This window comes from Tamandua tetradactyla, chromosome 8 (genome assembly GCF_023851605.1).
Source record: "Tamandua tetradactyla isolate mTamTet1 chromosome 8, mTamTet1.pri, whole genome shotgun sequence".
Taxonomy (NCBI): domain Eukaryota; kingdom Metazoa; phylum Chordata; class Mammalia; order Pilosa; family Myrmecophagidae; genus Tamandua; species Tamandua tetradactyla.
Genome location: NC_135334.1, coordinates 77,399,310 through 77,421,135, shown reverse-complemented (window position 1 = coordinate 77,421,135; position 21,826 = coordinate 77,399,310). Strand labels below are relative to the sequence as shown.

Sequence of the window (21,826 nt, the reverse complement as noted above, 5' to 3'; positions counted from 1 at the left end):
AATCAGTCCATTCTAAGAGTTACCAGAAAAGTCAATGGGAAGGGGAATATTGCACTCATAGGTATCTACAATGAGTTCAGAGTTACAAGGGTCAGCATAAGAGATACACCAGTTAGTAGGAAAAATGTGAGGTTAAAAAAAAAACAAAACAAAACTATGAAGTCCTGAGGGATCTACACATTTTATATGCTCAATTTTTACATAAAATTTGTATATCTACTATTCAAACTGGTTGCTCTTACAAGAAAAAAGGGAAGACTAATGATAGGGTTACCAAAGAAAATAGAGAAGAGGGTTCTAAGTCTGTTATAAAAAGTGCATTAAGTCAATTCCTTAATTACACTGGGTATTAATGACTTGGGAAAAGACTCACCCAATGGTGGCGGTTATAAATGACAAAGCAGACAATCTCTACAAGACCCTCAGACTCTCCCGTATAAAATAGGTAAATTTGTTTGGTCTATTACATTACTGAATACCCTACAGCTAACACTCTCAAGACCATTACAAATCAAAAACCTTTGGACACAGAATCCAAAAGATTATTTTGGCAAATAATTTTTCTTCCTCCCTGAACTATAAGGTTACAATAATGTCTTCTATCAGGAGTACCAATTCAGTAAGAGAAGCTCTGAATGGCTACAGTAAAAGAGGCCCAGGATGGAGTTGATTTAGTAGCATGACATGAAGGTAACACACATCCTTATATCCAAGTCGTTGCATATCAACAACCCCCAAACAGACAGATATCTAACCAAGGGATCTGTCAGGTTATCCCATATTCTGGTCCTGTGACCATTAGAGGACTCAACTTTTGACAATTGAGAGAAATTGAATTAATTACTAATAGTCCAAATGAAAATTATAATGGCTCAAAGAGATCTTACAACTTTTTGGACAAACCTTACTCAGAGTTTTCCCAGCTGAGTACATCTCCTCCTAATATGGCACTGACTTCCAATGTGTTGGCCTCTCCATTACCACCTAGAGGGTTGACTTAAGTACCTTATCCCTGCCAATGACCATCCACACACTGTAGGAGTTAAAAGGTTGATGTTTAACTTAAAGCTTGCAGGCACAAGTCTATGAGGAAATGCAAACTTGAGCTTTCAGGATCTGGAACTTCAATGGAAGCTGATATATGCAGATAGAGCACAATGAGGTGTGGAAGAGACTTGCTAAGGGAAATTAACAGCCTGGCCTTAGAAGTATTTATTTCCTGCAATTTGTTTTGCATTGTATGCTCCTTAGCTTTTGCATGCAAACAACCTTTATCACCTTTCTTGCTAGTATATAATTTTGTACTTGGCTGAAAATAAAACTTGTTTGAAGACTCATGTCTCCGGATCCCCTGATCCCTTTCTCTCTCGTTTTACTTTAACATTCCTTAGGGTCATTGCTGTGGCCAACAACACACCCCATTCCCTGGGAATTTTAGGATTTTACCTCTTTTGTCAGGCCATTACAAAAAAGCCAAATTTTATTAAGAAGTTAAGCCAATCTAGGCACCCACTTTGATAGGCATTGACATATTTTCCACTTCCAATGAGATTTACCCACATTTCTCTACACACTTGGGGCACCTCTAGGGAGGCCTGCATTAATGCTATTGATGACCACTTTTCCAGGATACAAGATAAAGACCTGAAGAACCAATTCTTCTTGACAATAATAATTACCCTTGTCTTAAAATCTCCCCAATTCTGCCTTTACAAGTTTCCCTTTGGGCATGTGGACTTCAGAACACTGGGTTGTACAGGTCCTAATAGTTGGGTTAGGCAGTGGGTTCTGCCCCATAGTGCTCATTGATAAAAGGAGCAGTTGATAATTGTCTCCTCTATAATAAAGCAAAACACTGGAGATTTGCTAGTCCAGGCTCAGCTTCCCATGTTCAGTTAACTTATTCCAGATGACAGACTGATTATAACTCCCCTTACCTCCTTTCTATGCTACCATCTATTATGCTTTTATCATGTTAGACACATACACCAGACCAATGAGGATTTTTCTGTTCACACATGCTGATGGCAACTGCACTATTCAGGACCTCAGTAAGACCATTTTCATGCCCTTTAATGTTCCTAGTATACTTAACTCTAACTAAGTTTCCCATTTTACCTCACAAACTGTGCAAGCTTGTACATTAGAGCAAAACATACACTGGAAATTCCACCTGCCATACCACTCTCAGGCAGCAGGTTTGATTGAGAGGCACAATGGCATCCTCAAAGAATTTCCTTTCCAGTGACAAGTACACACATGTTTCCTAAAATAGATCTTCTGCTCCAGTTTTAATTTTGCTAAATTCTGTATCTTTGGTCCTGAAGATATCTGGTGATAACTTCCTTAAGCCCCCACATCTCCCAGTGCTAGTGGTCAAGGGCAATATTAAAGATTTTCACGTCATCATGATTCTAATTTCCTTTTAATAACTTTTACTACCTCTCCTTTCTACTTCCAATTTTTGTTCATTTATCCCTCCCATAGAGGCTGTTGGCCTGATCAAGGGAGGATAATATCATATGATCTAGCTAGCATAGATTCTTGAAAGGGATCCTAATTAACTCTACTGTGGGATCCAGAAGGATATGCTCCCTCTGCCTTTTCTGCTGCTATAACTTTGCCAGATTTTGCCTCATATAAAGCCTGGCTAATGACCCTAATTTCTCTTCTAATTCCTACAGGAAAATGAATTTTTTCCAACAGACCAACATCAGGACCTTTAGGGCCCACAGAGAGATGATAAACTATATCTTAGTGAATACTGGCTGTAGCCAAAAATTACTACAGAAAAATTTCCAGTGCTTCTGCTAGACCTCTCCGACCATACTCAGTTATAGTGGGACAGACAAAGTCCATTCCCACTGAGGCTGCTTGATTCCCATTGATAATGGTCCGACTTATTGGAAATGAGGCTGCCAGATGAAAAAACAAATTCATCAAATGGAGTTCATTACTTTAATACTAGCTGGTAATCTCTTACTATTTAGTCTGGGTGTTTGTACTTGTGTCAATCGATGGCCCAACCTGAACTTCCAAGAGTGCCTAGGTAGGAAAAACAATAAAATCTGTACCAAAATTGAGTGTAGTTTATGTTTGAAATGCTTATAATCACTACTCATTTTTGTCATATTTCCTTGCCACAACCTATGGTTGGTCCAGCACATAGGTGGACTCAAACAACAAGCTGGGACAAAATGAGGAAGATCTTATGTTGCCTAAAAGAATTTTTCATGTTGCTTTCATTTTTCTCAGACATTCAAAAGTGCATCCAGTAAACAAGCTATGAACATAATTGATAGAAAATTATTTTGATACATATATATCAGAACTTTACAGCATTACACTGAATTTCCTATGCAATGAAAACATTGCTATTCATAATTTTAAAGATATTAATATTTAAACATGTAGTTGTGCCTTCAAGAAACTTCTTTGGTGAATGTGACTGAATAACAAATCTTCAAGTTTTCTGTCTTTTCTGTTATCTATTAACTAAATGTTATTCACTGTGTGTGTTCAAAGTAATCCTCAATTCATAAAATTCAAGCTGTTTAATAAGAAATCACTGCCTAAATATCTTCAATGCAAACTTACAGCTTCATATTTTGGTACAATGCAAACTTTAGAAAGCATAGATTCTAAACAAAAACAAGGTGTTGCTCAAAGTGAATTTTTGTTAGGAGAAACGAAATAAGTTGAATGAGAAATCAAGAAGGGTCCTTTGAGTGGAAAACCTTGGCCACTTGATCACGAATCTGTTTTGTCTTCACTCCATAAACAAGAGGATTGAGCAAAGGTGGGACAAGTAGATAAAGGTTGGACAAAAGAATATGGATGTATGGTGGGATGTGGAACCCAAACCTGTGTGTAAAGAAGGAGAAGAAAGCCAGGAGATAAAACTCAAGGAAGACACAAATGTGGGCAATACAAGTGTTGAAGGCCTTCAGCCTAGCTTCCTTTTGAGGCAGCATGAATACAGCAATAAATATTCGGATGTAGGAGAGTATGATGAAGATGATATCAAATCCAAGTATACTGAAAGCCACAAACAGACCATAGACCTTGTTGATCCACACATCTTCTGCTGCCAACTTGACGATGGCCATGTGCTCACAGTAGGAATGGGAGACCACAGTGGTCCTGTAAAATTTGAGCCTACATTTGATGAGGACGATACATGGTGCAACAAGAAGGGCAGCTCTGAGTGTCACCCCAACACCAATCCGAGTAAGAAGTTGGTGAGTGAAAATGGTTGCATGTCTCAGAGGATCACAGATTGCCACATAGCGGTCCAGGGCCATTGCCAGTAGAATACCTGACTCAGTACTCTGAAATGTGTGGATGAACCACATCTGCAAGAGACAGGCTTCAAAATAGATCTCTACTAAATGGAACCAGAATATACCTAGCATTTTGGGTAGGATGCATGTGCTGAGAGCAATGTCTGTTACTCCAAGCATTGCCAGGAGGAGATACATCGGCTCATGGAGGCTGTGCTCAGATTTGATGACAACCAGGAGCAAGAAATTCCCAAGCAGAGCAAAGATGTATATGGTACAGAAAGGAATCCCAATCCAGAACTGCACAGACTCCAAGCCAGGGATCCCAATCAGGGTCAGTGATGAAGGCATGAAGACTGTGCCATTGAGAGTCAGCATGATGGCTTAGAGCTATTGATTAAGGCTCACAGAATTTGTTAGTATTTTCTCTTCTGTTTCCTGTCTTCACCTAGATTTATAAAATTATAATTTGATTGTGACTATTTCAAATGGATTTTATTAAACATACTCATTTACTTACGCAGCAATTAAATATATACAAGATTCAATATAGGAGATACCAGTATATTCGGTTTCTCTCTCTTCTTCTCCCTCTCTGTACCTACTCTCTTAAGATACATACTAGCACACACACATACACACAATGTCACATTGAGAGATATACACACACTTACTATGAAGGAAAGGCAAACACATATCTAGTGAGTATGACAATATATGGTTTGTGAATCATCAGTTAAAAACTACCCCAAAGAATAACATTTTTAAGTGAATAGACTTTTGAAACTTAACTGATGTGCTACTTTTATCTCCTCTCTCATATTCTTTACCCTAAAACAGATTTTCATTCATTTAGGCAGTTAGATAGGAGGTAAAAAAAGAAAGAAAAAAGAACACTTTTCAGGAACTATTTTAGTTAGACAGAAACGAAAACTTATAAAATAATGACCTTAACATCAAGGATACAATGATTTATTTGTACAGGTTACAAGCACAGTTCTAAAAAATATGCAATTAGGGGAGACAGATAAGACTTTAAGAGGATATAGAGAGCAGGCCTTCATCTCAGAGTTTGACCCTAAGGAAATTCTGTATTTGTACTTACATATTAGCTACATATTCGAAATGGACATCATCTTGAAAAATTCTGCCTCTGCCACTACTCACAAACAGGTTACTATTCATAACCTTGTTACCTGACAATCTCATTCTTCTACCCAGTATATTGTCTTTTAATGTCCCTGACATGCTTTTTTCCAAAGTCAATGCATCCTCTTCCTGATTTACATCTTTCTCTTCATTTGCATCAGTTAGCTACTTTATTGTCACCTAACACAATGTCCTTCCTTCTTCAATTAACTATGCTATGCCCCCTTCCCTGAAATACTCAACTTTTGAGAATGTGCTCAGCTTTTCCAATAAGGATGCTGACTGACATTGGAGAAAACCACAATTTTGGGAAGGGTTGCCACTCACATTTATGGGGCTCTGAATCTGCAGGCAATTTCCAGCAATTTCTATTCATTAATGTTATAGTATTCTTCCAACTCTCTAATTATGCCCTCTCTTTTGGCCATGAAATGTAATTATAATTTAGAGACTTTCAATTCCTGTATATCCCCATCACTTATTTCCAGAACAAAAGGACTATTCTCCTTTTCCAGGATAATTTCTCTAGTTATTTTCTGATCTTTTTTCTTTATTAGCTTTCTCCCACAATCATGGATTTAAATGTATAGAACATCTGACAAAATATTTTTCCTATGTTAACAAATTTTGTTTTATCAAAAGCTGCGATTTCCTCCTGGCAACATTCTCTACCTCTCCTTTTATTTATAGATATAACCCTGAAATGAATTTCTAAAATCAGCTGTATTTATATAATCAATTTTAATATTTTTCAAACTGCAGCAAGAAGCCTTTTGCCTTCACTTTTCTGGAAAGGAAATCTAAATGACCCTCTATTAACCAAAGAAACCAATCAAAGGCTCCTCACAATTGATATTTTTATATTGCCTGACTTTGTTTTCCCCTTTAATTATGTCCTTTGTGTTCATTACCACATTCTGTTCTGTTTTCCCTTGTTTCCCAAAATGACCCCACTTCATTGCTTTGTCTGACTTCTTTTTCTCTATTGACACCATAAATTCCATTGATAACCATGTTCATTTCTGCACATTCTTTATGTTTTTTTAGCAATATTTACTAGTCTTATAGTTTCAGTAAGCACTAATTAAGGATAAATAACTATCACCTCTCCATGAATCTACCCTGATCACAGGGTCCATATTACAAAGTTAAATAACTCCACCTTAATGGAAAAGAAACATCATTTTTTCTCTATATAAAGTCTACATGTGGATAACCACTTTGTTGAAAGACTCTGGCAGTTTGGGGAGGTCCTTGAAATTCAGAGTAGTAGTATAAAAGCTGATTTGGTCCTGAGATTCAAAGATCCTTTTCTATTCAGATAATTAATAAATTATAGCAGGTTCAGTAGTGTATCAAACACTCTAAAATTTTTTTGATAATATGCCAGTCCCTAAAATCTAGTCATATATTGAGTGACAATTTTCTTAGGATATAGCAGACACATTTTCGGATAACCTATTGATATTATTGCTACTGCTACTTTCACTTAACCTTGTTTACAGATTTATCAGTTACAAGGAAAAGAAACAGAATTCTGCAAACTATTTTAGAATTGTCCAACTTTCTTTTACACTTCCTTTTGTTTATAATCTTGTTTCTTGCAAATTTCTTCTTGTTCCCACATCTTTACCATCATTCAACTTTCAGCTCAAACATAGTCTCTTTTATGAAGTATCTACTGTTAGCATTAGGCATAATTAAAAATTCCTTGTTGGGTCCTAAATGTAAGACATGACTGGTTATTTAATGTATCTTAACAGCAACTGATTAATTAACTTGTATTTTATTTTTCCAAAAATCATAATGTGGATACAAAAATATTTGCATTGCTGTAAGATATATATCTGCATAGACAAGGGAGCATAAGGATTAAGAAAAATGAAGAACAAGTCTAGGAAAAGTGCTAATAATCTTAGTTTCTTGATGTGTAAACTTCCTGTTTTTATTATACTTACACTGTTTGCATATACTTACCTGAGTTAGGATATATATCTTCTTTAGTTACAGATATGAAGACATTACCCATGGATGAAGAGAAGAAAACATGGTGAAAAATGCCCACAAAATCAGAAGGGAATCAGTTCCACTTGTTTACATTCCTTATACCCTCTCCAAATCCTGACAATTGAATTATTATTCTCCTTTTAAGAATCTACTCAAAATGACTCTTTTTGCAAAATTAGAGTGGCCAATTATACGCACTTCCCTTAGACCCTCTCTAAACATTTATCTATCTTTATGTTAAAGGCAGCTTAATTCTCCAACCCTTTTATGTGCATAAAATATTGCTATTTAGTGTACAATATGTGCAGTTATAAACAAAGCATTTCCAAGGAGACAAGCATGGGACAAATATAGTCCTTGCAATTTGTCAAGATTATTATGCAATTCTCATGAGAAATGAAATAGGAATGAATCATCTCTGTAGTACAAACAATGTAATCCCTCTCTCATCACTTTTAAAATGTTGATATTGGGATGGAATATATAAAGCAAATCTAGACCCCTTGGACTACACTCTAAATCTCTTTGATTCCTGTTCCTACAACTCAGAGTTTCAGCAGAAGAAATATCAGTTTTGGGCTACTCTGTATGCTTGAGTTGATGATAAACAGGCTAAGAGATGCCATAATTTACTACATAACTTATATTTTGAATTTGAGTAGCTTTTAAAGTTGATGCTCTAAGAGGAGGACATCACCAATTCTGTTTCCAATGTATTCAGTTTCATGATGCTAAGAGAGGGTAGTGGAAATAGAATGTCCTTTCCAACAAGAAGTGATTTAAAACTCTCTGTCTATGTGGATCCATGGAATTTTTTCACATGCATCTGTCTGTTTCCGGAAATCCCTTTGGTGGTGGTCCACTTTGAGCAACTGATATTAAACAACTTCCAATATTTAGAAATAACTACCCAGTCTTCTATATGGGCTGACTGAAGGAAGCATTTTTACTCAAAGTTGAGAAGCATGATTTTACATAAAATGAATTAACACTGGTTCCTACCCCCTATACTGCTCACATACATGTATTATAAGCATTAAGAGGATCCATATAAGCTTTGAAGTTTTACATAAGAAAAGAGTTATCGACTTAAGAAGGATACTTAACTAGTTTCTGAAAAAGGATCAATGTATTTTGCATTATTACTGGTGCTGCGGCTATTCTTATTATTGCACAATTATACACGGAGTTGGGAGCTCTGCTGCCATCATAATATTTTCTCTCCAGAAACAGTTTTATTTTCTGGTTTTCTGATGGTGAAAGGTTTTAACCTAGTCTGTACTTTCAGAGCCATTTCTAATAAAATTTCGGATAAATATTTTTTCCATTATTCTTGATCTTTGTGGTCCTTATTTTTCTTATCTGCAAAATGAAAGCATGGAGCTTCTTTTTCTTGAAAGCCTTAGCTTCCCCTGCCCTAACTTTCCACAGCTGTGAGCTGACCATGTTTCCCACACACAGAGAACCCTAACAAGAGCCCCCTGCTGGGAAACTGGATGGCAATCTTCAGACAAGGGCCCTCTTGCTCACTGTAGGTTAGGCTGGATAAAGAGAATGAAATCTAGATCTCTTTTATTCATATAATTTGTAAATTCCATGGCTATGCTTTATCCCTATTCCTATGGTGATTAAGCTGAGAAACGCTGGTCTAACATTGTTCATCATACGCCTTCATGTAGTCTCCACAAAAGATGAGGGCATTGAAGCAAGGAGAGGAAAGACAGTTTTGGGATTAAATTTAAAAGGCAAGAAGAAAACTCTTCATTTTTTGAGTGAAAAAATAATCCATTTTATTTTTTAAGGAGAAATTGTGGAAATTTTTTTTTATTCAGTCAAAATTGTAACAAGTCAAAAATTATTTATGTTCAAATCCCTCTTTTTCTGTATGACATTGGGCACTTCATTTAAATCTGTGATACCAGGTCTCTCATTTGTAGATACAATAATACTTGCAACTGTTAAAATAATGCTATGTAGTATATGAAAAATACAGGGGATAGGGTTGTGTGATGGTGGTTCAGTGGCAGAATTCTTGCCTGCCATGCTGGAGACCCAGGTTTTATTCCCATTGCCTGCCCATGCAAAAAAAAAACAAAAAAAAACACAAAACTACAGGGGATATAACACTAAATACATGGTAACTAATATGTGGGTGAAATTTAAAACCCTCAGTTATCTGTGAACGTCTCACTTTTCATTTGTATCTTCTGAAACCCTGAGTTTGCATTTCTAAAAATATGATTTACGAACCGGGCAACTCCTAAATTATTCTTAAGTTTTAATGAATATAAAGTATCACTGAAAAATTATGGATATATAACTCTTATGGATTTTTTTCTTTTTTTGGGGGGATAGGCAGGCACTGGGAATCAAACCCAGGTCTCCAGCATAGCAGGCAAGAACTCTGCCACTGCACCACCATTGCCCACTCTTATGGATTTTATTTTATATTTAAAAAATATTACACTCATGCTAGAGACCCGGGTTCAATTCCTGGTGCCTGCCATGACAAAAAAAAAATTATACTCATTTGCCATTTTTTTCATGTAAAGCCAGACAAAACTTGTTATTGTGATATTGTCATATTTCCAGTTATGACCTTGCTTGCACAGACTACATCAAAAAGGCACTGCCTAAAATTTTTTGCCTGTTTCTTTGAAATGCAGTAGAAATTTAAAGACACTCTAAGGTAGAGTGCAGATCCTTCCAGAGTTTATTGATTGCTTCGGGATGTATTTAAGATTTTCTAAAATCAATTTTTATAAGTATACTTACATACATGGGGTTTTATAATGCAATTACATTTATTTTTATGTATTTCAATAGTTTATATACTATTAAAATATTTGGATTTATAAAACGAGTAATATATATATATATATGTAGTATATAGGTATATGCGTGATACTGAGGAGCTTAGGTTTCAACTGCAAGAAACAAACGTGTGGGCAGAAGAGAAGAGCTCATAAGCCTTCCATCGCTAATACAGCCTGGAAATCTAGGAATACAATTCATCTGTTAAATGGATATTCATTCCGAGAGTATTCTTTTTACTAGTTTTTCCCCATAGTCAGTTTGCAGTATCATGTTACTATGTCTTCCTCAGGATGTTTTATCTAACTGAAATGAATTTCCACTCTGTCATGGATACAAATTATTTCCCTTGACCTAACACTGTAGGATATTCTACAAAATTTCAAGTCACAGAGTATTTAAGTCACATACCTATGCCAAAATGGTACAAGAAACAAAGGAATTATGTTAATTACTAAACACGTACCATAAATCCCCAATAGTATAGAAGGAAACAACCCAAATATCCATTAACTAATGAACAGATAAACAAAACATATTTATCCATGAAATGACGTATTCAGGAATAAAAAGGAATGATGTGTAGACACAGGCTACGACATGGATGAACATCTAAAATATAATACCCATATTAAAGAAGTAAGACACAAAGGAATACATCATATGATTCTGTTTGTATGAACTATCCAGATTGGAAAATCTACACATACAGAAAGTAGGCAAGTAGTTGTCCAAGGCTGGGGTGAGAATGGCAGGCTATTACAAATGAGCACAAAATTTCTTTTTTAGAGGATGGGAGTGTTCTAAAATTAGATTGGAATGATGGTTGCTCAACTGTGAAAATGCATGTAAAATGTGTGAATTTTTATATATTAATTATATCCCAATAAATTTCATGGATGTAAGGAAAAAAAACCCACCTTAATTCCACCATGTGCTGTGTCTGTATACCTCAGGACTTTGAAAAGGCTTAACATAAAAGTGAGATAAAGTTCTTGATTGTAGATATCCTGTGTGAAAAAAATCACCCATTTTAAGGAAATGGTCTATGAACTATTTACAAATAATTGTTCTCAAACTTTACAGAAAATAAAATGGGGTGGGATATAAAAAATTATTTGTGGAAACTAAATGGGGATATGGAAATACCTTGTTTTACTTTTTTTGTACCTTTTCTGAAAAATAAAGAAGTTAAAAATTAGTTTTAAATGAAAAGTTAAATTTTCAATAGAAATTGAAGGAGATAAATCATGTTGTAAATATTAGCAGTTATCATCCTCCTGGTTATCTGCTATGGCTCATGAATTTACTTTTCACAATGTCCCTGTAACAAAGTGTGGAACCCTTATTTTATCTATTGAAAGAGAAGCAGGATTAGTAAACGAAGTAAGAGCAACCCTTTTGAGGGAACAGATTACACGAGAGATAACTCCCTGACATGGGAATCAAAGGCAAAGAATGAAACCCAAAGTATAACTAAGCCCCAAACTAGACTTTAGTAATATCTCCCTTTGACTTAGTATAAATTTTGAGGCATTTATTGAATTTTAATGATCACATCAATGTATAAACTGATAAGGAGTGAGAAGACAATTCACTAGGCGAGTCATTTTTTGTCACGAATCGTGAAGAAATATCCTGAATGGTGACATTTGAAGGAGCATTTACCTTTGGGAAATAAATAACACAATGACAAAAACAACAGCAAAGGAAAAAGCAATTAAAACTTAATCATGATTAGACCAATAAAATATATTTTTACAATTGGTGAACTATGTTTGTGATGGCATTTTCTGGGATGTCTGATACACGTTTTGCTCTGTCTTTCATGCCATATGATTATCTTGGTTTTTCTCTTACCTTCATTTCTATGACATTCCTTGTCCTTCATGATTTCTCTTACTGTTCCAATAAGTTAAGTATTGCTGTTCCTCAAATACTTTACAGGACACTCATTTCTCATGTTGTCTTTTCCACAATTAAGTTCATTCAATACCCAGTTTTGCTTACATTTTCAATATGTCAATCTTTGCTAAAATATTTTCAGCCATTCTAACTTGTCTTCTGAGTTTTATACCCCTACTAGTAAGTTACTACTGTATATCTGGAAGGTAAAAAGACAGAGGGGATTAGTGGGAGAGGAAAAAGCGGGAGGGAGAGAAAAAATGAAAGAAGGCATGAAGCCAAAAAAAAAGAAGGGAGGAAGGAAAGGAGAGAATATGAGTGTTGTAGAGAAAGAGAAGGAAAGAAGGAGGAAGGAAGGAAATATCCCTACATCACCCTCTGACTACTACACTATTTCTAATTTCTATGACCGCACTTTCAAACAACAAGTATATCACACTTTCAAACAACAACAAATATACAACATCATTTCCCAACTGACCAATCCAAATTTCTTTCATACATTTTTTTAACTTTATTTACGGTATAATATAGCATATGTACAAAGCAAAGTAAGAAAAAAGCAACAGTTTTCAAAGCAGTTTTCAACAAGTAGTTACAGAACAGATCCCAGAGTTTGTCATGGGCTACCATACCATTCTCTCAGATTTTTCCTTCTAACTGCTCCAGAACATTGGAAGCTAGCCTTCACACATTTTTAAGACTTTTTCCACTCCACAAAAACTCTTTATGATAAGTTTTCCAGCACTTCAAAATCCATTGGCTATTTTTCAGTACCTTTTTAAAGTCACCTCTTAAACATTTTAACATAGTTAATCATTCCTCTCATAAAAGCACCTATTCATTTGGATTCATTGCCACCAAACCTGTTAGCACTTTTTACGCACACTTTCAGGATAATTTTGATGATTTAACTCTATGCCATTTTAACATTCCTGTTTCTTCAGTGTACTTTATACTCTATCATTTATTTGGTCAAGTCACCCTCTTTCATGATTTCATACATCAGACTGTGATCATCACTCCCAAATTCAGAACTCTCTCCTCAACAAAGAACCTGATAGACATATTCAATTTTAGGCTGGACATCTCCTCTTAGATATAGAATAGGTGGGTCACATGAACAAACAAAGAACATTTCTAAAGCTAAAGTTAGTTAAAGCTGAAGTTAGGTTAATTTAATATAGTATGAGTTGCATGGAACTGTTGTGAAATCAAAAGGAATTTTCTGACCTTCTGTTGGTCAAATTTGTATCAATAAAATGTAAATATTTAGAGATTATATAAAAGTCCTAGATATTTGGATATGTCCTCACTGTCCATGATATGTCCTGATACTGGTCTCCATGATGCTAGAAACAGTAGAATGTTATTGGTCATAACTTTAGTTATTCTTAAAAATATGCTACATGCCACAAAACAACCAAAATCCCTTTTCTGTTATGTTGTTTTACTCTGATGCTTCTCTGAAAATGTTTGCAGTCAACCACGGGTCACAGCTTCATATTCAGCAAAAGCAGAAAAACAAACAAACAAAAAAAACCCAGGTACTTTAATTAAGAAGCAAGGCTAGTATATAAATCAAACTCCACTTGTCAACTAATATCACCCTTGTAAAGCTGTGAAGGTGGGATAGTGTCAAATATCTCAACTTCCAGGAATAGTTTGGACATCTTCAAATGATCTTTATGCAGCTACCTCTTTTTGTGTGATATGAATATGTCCTTGTAAGTATCTGTCTATTTTCTGGATGGATAGTGGTTTTTTTTCCTTGTTGCTAGTCTACAGCTCCACAACAGCTAAAAGATTATTCAATTTTGGTTTCTTCACAAGGGAATTCCTGCTATTCTCTTGAGCAATAGAATCTCCCAATTTACTGGAACTGCAATTAAGGAACTTTGCAACAACTTACCTATCAACCAAGAGTTTCCCTGTCCCCCCCCATCCTCAATTATCAGGAAAGGGAAAAAGAACAGATAGTATCTTAAAATATTAATTAGCTAAGAGCTCTCCTGGGTCTTAAGAAGATTTTAAATGTCCTTAATTCAAATCAAAATTCCATGGGAATTAAATGGTAAAAGACCAGAACCATAGCCTGATAGAGTGATAGATTTAAAAGCAATCTTTCTATCTAGTCCATGTGTTTTAGTTTGAAGATCAAAGTCTCATTATGTTTAGAATTGCCTTACTGCAAATAGATGAAATTGTCTTTTCATTAATAGAAAGCTGTTCAGAAGCTTCAGCATTTGGCCACAGTGAGTGCTAACTGTAGCATGGCGAAGCTGTGTGCGGGCACACCTGTCTCTGGGAGAGGATTGTGGGGAAGGAGGAACTAGTAGGTCCAAGTGTGGTGAGGAGGAGAGGGTTATGAGGATTCAACGAATCTAAATAGATGAAAACAGATGAAGTTTGGAAAGTTTGGTTGGAGTGGAGACAGTGTTTTGAACATTTTAATGACTATCTCATCATGGATCCATATTTTTTCCTCATAAAATATTTGTTCATTTATTCAACAACTATATATATATATATATATAGATAGATAGATAGATAGATAGATAGATAGATAGATAGATAGATACATTAGCTAAATTATTTAAATTCTGCTCTTTACCCTGGCCTAGGATTCTTCCCTCAGCCTTTGTAACCACAAGCTCCAGCCTATCAGAAATACCAACTAAGCCCCTATGAAATCACAATCGGAAGACCCATGAGGCTTATCATTTCTTCTGCTTTACTGTATTCCAACTTATTACAATGTGAAATTGTTAATTATTGCAAAGGACTAATTACATATACCCAGTTTGACCACTCAAAGATCTGGTCTGCCTTTCCTTAGATACCTATGCAGAGGACTCTACATGACCTGCATATCGGAGACTTTATATACTGAAGAGACATCAATGGAAGACTGCTTTATAACTAGATGGAAAGGGCTTTATCAAGTCTTATTGACCACCACTTCAATTGGTCCCTGGGTCCACCTCTCACAATTAAAATTTGCTCCAAGCCCTTGAAAGATTACTCCTATTTGGATCTCAGGCTAATGTTGACATGAGGATTCCAGAGAGCAGGAAGCATTTCATTTAGACAGATTCTGCCTGAAATGACAGAACAGATAGATGATACTCAAGACCATTGATCAAGACATGCCTAAATTTCCTTCTCACCATCTCTCTAAGTGTTTGCATTCATCCTATATCCTTTACAATACCAATCTCCATCCCCAATAATGTGCTACCTTCATCATGTTTTTTTAAAATTTCCTCTTTATTCTACTTCTGCCCAAGGTAAATACATGCCTTAACAAAATTCCTTTGTCCTTCTGAAACTATATAGAAAATGAAACCAATGAAAATAAGTATCAGGTCTGTATACATCCCCTGATTAGCTCCCAAACAGACATTTTCTAAAGACTAGTTGCCTTACACTTGTAGGTATAGCCCTGGCAAGAAACATCAGATATACCCAGTTAGAAAGATCTCCTTTATGGAAAGACTAGGCTGTGCCTTTAACTCCCCCAAGGCTGAGATTAAAATATATTCTCTGTAACCTAAGGAATGTGATGTTTTTACCAGAAACCAGATAAAAATGGGCAGCTTGTAATTTTCAGTTTCTATATGGCAGGAGTCCTTTAACTTTCATGGGCCAGGAGCACCCTGTAGGGCCAGATCCCCTTTAGAGAAACCATTTCTCTCTAACCACCCCAAGGTTTAACTTACATAATAACTTATTCTACTTAAGACACGTATTTTGGGAGACTGAAAGGTCAGGCAAAGGAAACTGTTGGTCAAATGGGATTAAGATATCAGATAACAATTAAATTTATTATGATTATGATTCTCCTTTTGTAGTTTACATTGAATTAGCACTATAACCTTTTTCAGGGTTACTATTCAGGCACTCAGTTTGTATATTGAACATAATATCTTGGTATTTGTATAGCCTAATTTTTTCTGATACTTTAAAATATTCTTTATAAAAAATCAAATCACTCATTCTTAGAATTAGTTTCTAATTACTTAAATACACAAGTAATTTTTGGTAGTTTTCTAAAGAACTCCATTTGTATTCTGAAATTCCCAAACTATTCTTACAAGATCTAATAATTCATAGACTCTCTTAACCAAAGGAACTTGTGCCATATTGCTTTACTCTATATAACATGGGAGAAGAGCTGAAATTACTGGCTAGTGCTCATAGATCCCTGACAGGCTCAGGCCAGGTGTCTGTCTTTATATCTCTCTGGATATTATGAAATAAGTAGTATCTTTTATAAACTAATTGTATTCTATCCCTAAATAACTAAGATGGTCATAGATGAAGTCTATATAATGTCTGATAGATTATCAAATAATATTAAATACCAGCCAGTTTAAAATACATGCCATTATATTATCTATGTATGAAAGATAGGTGATAAATAATATATTGAGGTTCAGAAGATCCAGAACCTCAACCTTTACAGCATAAAGAGACACAAAATGAGTACAAAACTTAAATGAAAGTAAAATTTAAATAGATAAATAATTTAGAGAGAGCCTAAATAATGCGGAATGTGTAAAAATGCTCTAAGTTCATCAAGTTTTCTCTTGGCTAAATTTTATGTTTGGCAAAGCAACATTACTTTAATCAGTCACATTTTCTTTGGGAGCTTATGATCCTTTGGGAGTAGTAAAAGGAACATCATGGTACCCAAGAAGAAATTAATCTATTAGATATTTTCCTGAAGGCACTGCCAGCCATAGCAACAGTAAACACCTGTAATCATACATCATCTTCCTTTAGGAATAACTAGAGAATCCCCAAAGTTCCTCCTCAAATCCAAATCCCATGTGCCCATTAACGTTACTATGTCTGTATAAAACTCCCTAGTCTTCTGACATCCCTAGTCACTACCAATGGATATTCCATGTCTAGACAAGGGAATTGTGTCCTAAAGGATAAAGGATCAGGTTTCTATTTTGCTGAGTGTATGACACTTAAGGAAATTGTTTATATTTTATTTTATTTCAAAAGAAGATAAACACTAATAGAAATTTGGGGATCATAAATCCATTTAATTTATACCTCTCCAGAAATACTTTCAATCCTCTATTAATGTCTGCTACTTCTATCTCCAACTTCAATAGTTCCATCTTTGTTCTCACTGGTTTTCCTGGCCTAGAAGGTAACTATCTCTGGCTCTCCATTCCCTTCTCCTCCATCTACACCATGGTATTTCTAGGAAACTGCATGGTTCTCCATGTGATCCGGACTGAGCCAAGCCTACATCAGCCTATGTTTTATTTCCTGGCCATGCTGGCCCTCACGGACCTGTGTATGGGGCTGTCGACTGTGCACACAGTGCTAGGGATCTTGTGGGGACTCATTCAAGAGATCAGCCTGGATTCCTGCATTGCCCAGTCCTATTTTATCCATGGTCTGTCCTTCATGGAGTCCTCTGTCCTTCTTGCCATGGCCTTTGACCGCTACATTGCCATTTGTGACCCACTGCGCTACTCTTCCATCCTAACTAATGACAAAATCATGAAAATTTGGATGGCCATTTTAGGTAGGAGCTCTTTACTCATACCTCCAGTTATCATCCGCCTGAAGTTCTTAAGTTACTGTCGTCCCCACATCCTTTCTCACTCTTTCTGCCTGCACCAGGACTTAATTCGAATGGCCTGTTCGGATATCCGCTTCAACAGCATCTATGGTCTGGCCTTGGTGATCAGCAACTTGTTATTGGATGCGGTGCTCATACTTGTCTCCTATATCATGATCTTACATACAGTTTTAGGCATTGCATCCCAGGAGGAGAGGATCAAATCCTTGCAGACATGCGTATCTCACATCTGTGCTGTTTTGGTTTTCTATATCCCAATCATTGGTCTGACCATGGTGCATCGGTTTGGGAAACACCTCTCACCTTTGGTTCATGTCCTCATGGGCAGCATCTATATCCTTTTTCCACCCTTGATGAACCCCATTATTTATAGCATCAAAACTCAACAGATACGAAGAAGAATCCAGAGGCTGTGCTACTTGAATGTAGCCTAAGCTCCTTGAGATCAAATGTGACTCTATTTAAAGGCAACAAATGCAATTCAAAAGGGTGAGTCAGTACGTAACTAAAAATATATTTAATGATTTCTATTTGTATGATATTTTACATGTAATACCTGCTTTCCTCTCCATTTTCCCGCAACTTTCATAAGTGAATTAAATTATCATCAATTTTGTAAATCATAAAATGTAAATACAATGCACTGAGACTAGCATAATAATGTTTGTGGTAGATTAGCTAGTAAATTATATATTTTACTATGGCCAGAAGATGTTTTTGGAACTAGCCATTATGAAAAATGTATATTATGTTGATTATAACTCCTAAAGTAATTTTTGCAAGAAACACTATTTTCAATCATTTTCACTACCCTAGACAATGTTTTGGTTTATTGTTTGGCCATATCCCCTTTATTCAGTTTAGTCCCATGGCCATTTTATGGAGTAGGCATCATAGGACTAGGACTATTTAAATTATTTGCAAAGTTGTGATTAAAACAAACAAATACTGAAAGCTAACCTTGCCCACCAATCAATCCCCATTCCCACTTTATGGTCAGTAGCTGAACAGGAGGTAAAGGCAATCAATAATTGCCAGAATAGAATGAAATAGACTTTGTGATTAGTGTATTTATCCAAATAATAATACAAATAGCAATTGCCATTTGAATATGTTTACGATGAGCTTTCTTTCTATTATCTCGTTTAGATCCCGTGCTTCAGTTTAAAAACAAAAACAGAATACTTTGTAATAATTGTTACTCTGGCCAAGGTAAATACATTTCTAATTTACTTTCCCATTCAGTATTCTGAGGGAGCAATTATTTTCCAATATAGTATTGGATATTTTAAATCATGTAGAGGTTAAATAACATTTCCAATTTTTATGAAACAGTCAGTGATGGGATTGGGATATATTCTCTGTGTTAGCTTCAAATTACATGACAGCTCTTTCTTTCCTCCCTTCTTTCTATATTTCTTTTTATTAAGAAGTTCACCAGATGATTATAAAACCATCATAAAACATTTGTCTGATAAAAAAAGTAGGAAATCATGGGTAATTATATATTGGGCACATTTGAACTCTGTTTGTACCTATAAATTTTCAAAAAACAATTTTGCAATGATGATATGTACGTATTTGTATCTGCTTTTCATCACCTAATATTTTGATGGCAAGTTTATTGAGTTATAATTACTAACAATAAAATTCATGCTGTATGTGTACAGTTTGATGAGTTTTGAAAAACATTTATAGTTATATAACTACTATCACCAGCATCAAGTTATAGCATCTTTTCATTATTCCAAAAAGTTCCCTTATATTACTCTGTGGCCAATCCCGTCCCCCAACTACCCTAAATCCCTGGCAACCACTTATATGATTTCTGTCCCATAATTTCGTTTTTTAAAAAAAGTCATGTAAACTAAATCAGCAGTAATCTTTCATGTCTGGATTATTTCACTGAATAAAAATGCTCTTGAGATTTGCTCTTGTTACATATACCTATAGTTCCTTTATTTTTATTGCTAAGTCCAATTCTACTGTATCATATATCAAAAAACTGTCCATTCATCAACCATTTGCAATTTTAACTTTTTTGTAGCTTTGATTATAAATAAAGGTGTTATAAACATTCACACCATGTGATTATAAGAATGTTTCATAAAAATTGTTAATTTTAGAGTTTACTTTCAACGTTTACATCATCACTACTAATAACATAATCACCACAATAATAATATTACTTGGTTTATATTTATCAGATGCCTGTTATACCAGCTACTGTGGAAGCACTGTGCAGGGACTCTATTAATCCTCAAAGTAAATGTTTGCTGGGTAAATCATAATCTTTTCATTGCACATGTGAGGAAATTGAGGCAAAGAGATTTAAATTACTAGAAGATAAGTGTTGCAATATTTCAATTTCCCTCTTAGCATTTTTTACCACTGCTGTTGCTGTTTCATTTTATATTACAGAGATTTCTTTGTGGCTCTGTGTTTTTGTTTCATTTGGTTTTGCTTTTGTTTTTGCTTAGCTGCTCATAAAGTAAGGGTCTTAAATTATATATGGGTATGAATATAAATTTTCAAATGAGTTACTAATGGAAAGAATTACTCAATAGTCCATTCTTTCTTCAGCAAGTATTATGATATGCCAAATTGCTATGCAATAGATTTTGTACTTTATATTCTAAAATTCAAATGTCATGAATTATGTTTTTATTTTTCTCTTGTGTTCCTGCTAAAGATTATTTACCCCAAATCCCAACCATTCACTTAAATGTCAGTTAGTGCATTTGAGTTTTAAAAGCACCTTTACTGTGCTATAACAATCTATTTGATAACTTTTCTGAACAGGGTTGCTGATCTTTTCTGCTGCAGTGTTTCTTTCCTCCATAGGTCTCTCCCACCCACCCCCACCCCAGGCCTGTTATCTTCTGCACTAAAGGGGAAGTCAACATCTCCCTGAAGGATTAGGTAAGGGAATTGTTTGGGGCCCTGGTCTAATTGCTGTAAAACCTGGCTGACATTTCTTGAAAGATGCCTCATCTTACCTACTTTCGGGTTCTGTCCTTTCCTCTATATCTGCTGAATTTTCACTGATTATTTTCTCTTGGATTCACTTAGTGTCCCATCCATAACCTTGGCTATTACTGGACAAGACCTGAGACCTTATTCTATTTCTTTTACTCCCCAACTCTAACATTTGATCCCATGATCTTTGACGACATAGTCATTCATTCATAACCATGGCATCTCCCTGGACAGCTTCAGTATCCAGCATTCCCCATAATTTTGTGTTCTCTGCAGTGCAGTGCTATAAAGAACTGTATCATTTGCTGGCTTGGGAAAGAGAAGAGAATCACAATGCGTTCTTTCTAGTTCTTCTCTGATTGAGTGCACCCCATGGTCATTTCTGCTCTAATGCTGCTGTCTCACGTTGTTGTGAGACATCCCACAAGGCAATCCCCATCAGATGCCCAAGCAGGAACTAAGGTACTAATCTCTCTCTGCTTTTAGCTTCCTCTTCAAAATACCTTAAATTACTATCTTCTTGTAACCTCACTCTTTGAAAGAAGCCAAAAAATGTGTAGGAGAAACTGGCAACCTGCTTTTTTAAGGGCTAGAAGTAAGGTAGAGGAAAATCGTAAGGGGGTTTGTCACCAGGGTGGGTGAGGGATTTACTGAAGTTGATTAGGACCATTTGTTCTGAAGGTTTTCCTTTAATGGTCATTAGGCTAGCTGGATCCTTTAAGGGCTGGGAGAGAAGAAATGGGAGGTAAGAAACTACACATTTAGGGCCTCTCAGGCACCTACTAGCCTGGGTGAGAGGGAGAGGGGAGGGGTAGGTGAGGGGCAACTTTGGCATTTAGAATGCTTACAGTCTGAAGTTGTATTTTTTTTTTCCTTTTTTTCCCCCTGCAGTCTCGCAGCTGCTTGATTGGTTTCAAGGTAGTCAGGACAGGGGAGAGTATAGTTTTTGTCGCTGTTCCTATAAATAATAACTAACATTTATTGTACATTTACTATGTTCTAAGCACTATTTTTTTAAAATAAGCATGTTAATAACATAACTTTCTTAAGGTTTTATATTTAGAGGTAGTAGCGCTGA

General features: G+C 35.5%; 2 protein-coding genes across 2 annotated transcripts; one reads left to right on the top strand and one right to left on the bottom strand.

Annotated features, from left to right (window-relative positions):
- Positions 1-3,710: 3,710 nt before the first annotated feature.
- On the bottom strand, positions 3,711-4,661 carry LOC143643545 (olfactory receptor 52A5-like). The gene has a single exon (XM_077112161.1). It carries the CDS (start codon positions 4,659-4,661, stop codon positions 3,711-3,713), a length of 951 nt encoding a protein of 316 aa, XP_076968276.1.
- A 12,597-nt stretch (positions 4,662-17,258) lies between these two features.
- On the top strand, positions 17,259-18,203 carry LOC143645171 (olfactory receptor 51V1-like). Its single transcript, XM_077114744.1, has one exon. The coding sequence runs from the start codon at positions 17,259-17,261 to the stop codon at positions 18,201-18,203; it is 945 nt and encodes a 314-aa protein (XP_076970859.1).
- The last annotated feature ends 3,623 nt before the right edge of the window (positions 18,204-21,826 follow it).